At 23.0% G+C, this 4,409-nt stretch overlaps 1 protein-coding gene across 1 annotated transcript in view; it reads left to right on the top strand.

The window, feature by feature from the left end:
• The window catches only part of LOC105626130, a 1,781-nt gene extending 1,213 nt beyond the window's left edge, over nt 1-568 (top strand). The window contains exons 3-4 of the mRNA XM_012207441.1: nt 158-350; nt 557-568. Coding sequence (XP_012062831.1) covers nt 158-350; nt 557-568 — 205 coding nt within the window. The remainder of the gene's footprint in view (nt 1-157; nt 351-556) is intronic.
• The last annotated feature ends 3,841 nt before the right edge of the window (nt 569-4,409 follow it).

Here is a 4,409-nt window from a genome sequence, read left to right as displayed (position 1 = left end):
TATTATATATATATATATATATATATATATATATATATATATATATATATATATATATACAGAACAAATTTTCAAAATATAAAATAAATTAATATAAAGTAACAGAAACTTATTTGTCGTAAAAAAATTTCAATTCATATTTTATGAAATATTTTAGAATTTTTCCGGGATGGAAAGAATGGACTTATTGTAAAGGAATAATGAAAGCAAATAATATAACTTGGAACAAAGTGTTGAATGAGGAAAAGAAACCATTAAACACTCAACTTTTAGAATTTTTAGCGTGCTCTAAATCTGATACTATCATCATTGACTATATCAATCTTTTAAAGTCGAGATATTTTACTGATGTAAAGCAGTGCATTGTAATTTTTCATTCTATTATTGCAAAACATATAGACAATGATTTAGTCTTTAAATATATTCTACAAAATTTTGAAAAAATAGTACCCAGGTAATGTAATATTCTTTTTATAAATGTATTGCTTAAGATCATAAAAATTTATGTATAAAAGATATGTGAATATGTCATTATCTTCAGAATTTTATTTTTTAGAGAAATCGATAAAAGGGTAGCTTTAGCAGATATGATTAATTATTCACATTCTGAGAATCATCTTTTCCAAGTAAATTTTATAAATATAAATATATAGTATATATATATTTTCTATTATATAATGTTTCTTCTTCGTCGTTTTTCTTTTCAGTCTTCATTATTAGAATTCTTTTTAATTCCTTTTCAATAATTTCTTTCCAATAATTTCTTTTCTTCTTTTATGAATATTTTACTTTTCCAACTTCTCCCCTTTTAAAGAGAAATGTTTTCCCAATTTTTTTCCAAAATTCTTTTATTATTTTGTTTCTTCTTTATCAATAAATTCTATGCTTTATTAACAAATTTTTTTTGATTGTCAATTCCATTTCACAATTTTCTAATTCGATTTTCCTTTTGCGATTTTACTTTTTGGATAGATTCAATAATTATTTCTTATGTGCTATGAAAAATAATGTTTTATAAGAATAAATGAAATTGTGTTAATGAGATCATCAACATATAATTTGTTTCAGATAAGCTTTTTTGTTAAACATTTTCCTTTTAATATCTCTACAGTTGTGAATAGAAAGATAAAAACACGAACGGAAGAATTCTACAGACACATTCATTATTTTAAAAAGTTTTTAGAGCCAAAGCAAGTCATGGTTTAATATTATTATATATTTATCTGTACATAGTATTATATATCTAATAAAAATCTACTTTATTGATGTATAAATAAATTTTTTACTTATATTATTTACTTGTATTATTTTTAATTATTTCATATTGTTTATACTTAATTAATGCGATCTTTATTAACATCCCATCTCACTTCACTAGTGGTCTCCTGATAATACATTTATTAATATGGTTAATAATATAGCTTAAGAATTTTTTTTAATTACAATTGCAATTTAACTCTTTCTTTCGTTATTATATGATTTTCTAATATAATGTCATCAATATACAAAATACATTATATTTATACATCCGTATTTATATTATATAACAATTCAGAAAATTATTTTTTTAACATTTTCTTTATCAAAATTGCTATTTTTACTTATTGCTTATATACTTACACCAAGTATAGTAATTTCTATTATCAAACTTATTTTATAGTCTTGCGTTTCAATAAGTGAGTGTTTTTATACTTAATTAATCGATTCGTTTTTTACAATTTTACGTAACAATGTAAGGATCATTATTATCATGGAAATGAAGATATTTATCAGATCTTAAATCTCTAATAATATTATATAAAATAATTTGCTCTTTTCATATTTAACATTATATTAATATTATCTCTTTATCTATAACAATTAAACATATTAATTAGAAATTCATAAAATAAAAGAACTAATAAGATAAATAATAGTTAAATAATTTGACGATGTTGAAGAAAACTATAAATATGACGTTCAGAGTTTTTAACTGTTCACTACATAATTGTGCTCAATACAATTGCATACGATTGCATCAGTTAAATATTTATATAAAAAGACATAATATTGCAAAAATTGTCACGTTTACAACCGTTCATCTTGAAATAATATATATAAATAAAGTTCAAAAAATTGAAGTTGAAAAAAAGAACAATCTAATCTAGATTATCTGAGTGTTTATTCTACCGCTCAATTTGCTGGTTAAACAGCATGTACATATCTTATTTTTCAACTATACCTTGCAGTGCACTATTACGAAGTTCCTAGGATCTGCAAAAATAAAATAAAACTGTTTTTGAATTTTTATAAAACGTATTAAAACGCGTCTGTGTCTTGTGGCAAAAAAATTTAATTCAAATTTCTAGTCGATGACAAGGAAACTATGAAGACGATACAGACAGCACTAGCACCATTATTGATAATTGGATCATTCTGCAGTTTGGGCTCGTTTGAATATTTCTTAACACAATCTAAGCGATATCTTTCTTATCTGTATGTTTGCGCCATATGGAGTTTTTATGTGTATTTCATTTACCGCAGCCATTCTATAATCTTAACAGATTATACTCTTCATCAAATAATAATACATATTATCGTGCTTATAGCGATCCCTATTAGTTTTTTTCATTCGAAGGTAAGAGTGTTAAAATATATCTCATGTTTCTAAAGTTTGTAAAATTTCTTAAGGATGTTTCGTTGCAAAAATAACAAAATTATTAAAAAATTAGATTATTCTAAATTACATTTAAAATAATATTTGGATCATGTATAATATATGTACATATTACATATATGTATATGTATTTTTTATAAGTAATAATTTTTTTTAATCTGTGCTCTAATAGAAATGTATTATAAAATAAATGACAAAAATCTTAGTTTTTTAATATATCTCAATTTTTAATATCTCAATTTTTTAATATAAGTTCTTCCTGTAGTTCAATATTATTTACATAAATAAAGTTACATTGTAATTTTATTTCTTATTGGTTAAAGTTACATTGCGATACGTGAATTAGTGGTCAAATAAATAAACAAAATATTTATTTATTCTAAATCTTCATAACTAATTAGTGAATCGCAAGGAAATTTCACATGAATTATTTTGAATACTGAAGTACTTATTTTAAAAAATTTAAATTTTTGTCATCATCTTTAAATTTTAATTTATAATAATAAAAATAATAACAAATACAATAAACAAACTATAAAAATGTGTTCAATAAAACAATATGTTATGAACACAATTTTTATATAATTTGTTGATAATTATAATTAAATTACATTTTGAAAATAATAGCATTTAATTGTATACAATTAAAGATATATTTATTACGCTTTAAATATAAGATTATAACAATTTATTTTTGTGTCGCGTAATCGATCAATACGATGTTTTAAAGGAATTAAAAATGTGCTTACATGAACTATCCATAGTGGACGACACATTGGAAGCACTCGGAGTATCAAAGGAATATCAACAGCTGCGTAATTGGATAATTCGAATAATATTCGGATGGATTGTATTTATTTCTATAACCGAAGTGATCGAGGAAATTATTAATTATACTGTGTACAAAGTATCTGTGTTAAATATCTGTATTAAATTTGTGTTTAATATTCCAAAATATGTCAATTTGTTAAATGCTTTGATTTGTGGAGTTATTATCAGGTCGGTATATATGTACATACGTACATTTACTTCGTAAAAAGAATGGCAAATAATAACGCCTTATTACTCTTATTATATATTTCTATAATAACGATGACATTACAATTCTTTTATGATTATAACGATAATTAATTACACATTAAATAATACACTAAGTTTGAAAAAATCACTTTTAAAAATAATTTTTTACCATTACTTACTTAAAAAAGTTACTTGTAACGCTTAATGTATTCGTTACAAGTAAACGAGTAAAAAGTAACGCAAAGTGACAAATTATCTTTTTCAGTAATGAATCATTTTTCCAACTCGTTATAAGTAACGATCGAGTAATTTTTCAACTTTGATGTTACCGTTATAGTCATGACAATTAATATTTGTCGTTATTAAATCGTTATTATAATAGAAAGAAAACGATAAGAAAAGTAACGCGTTGCTTACCTCTCTGCTTCATGATCATAGTTTTAGTGAAAAACATAACTCAATTTATTTTATTAAATGCAGATATACAAAGTCCAGGTTCCAACGAGTTAATGATTGTTTCCATGTATTCGATTCTGATCTGTTAGGAATCAATTCCGCAAACTGCGGAAGACAAAACAGATTAGTCTTAGTGCATCAAGAAATAACAGCTGGAGCTAACGAACAATATATATGGATTATAATGTAATTTTTTTAAAAGAATTATTACATGTGCATATATATATATATATATATATATATATATATATATATATACTAGTACGTCGTATTTTAG

Source organism: Atta cephalotes, assembly GCF_000143395.1.
Source record: "Atta cephalotes unplaced genomic scaffold scaffold00004, whole genome shotgun sequence".
Lineage (NCBI taxonomy): Eukaryota > Metazoa > Arthropoda > Insecta > Hymenoptera > Formicidae > Atta > Atta cephalotes.
The sequence above is the reverse complement of the archived record's forward strand: the minus strand, read 5'-3'. Positions and strand labels throughout refer to the sequence as shown.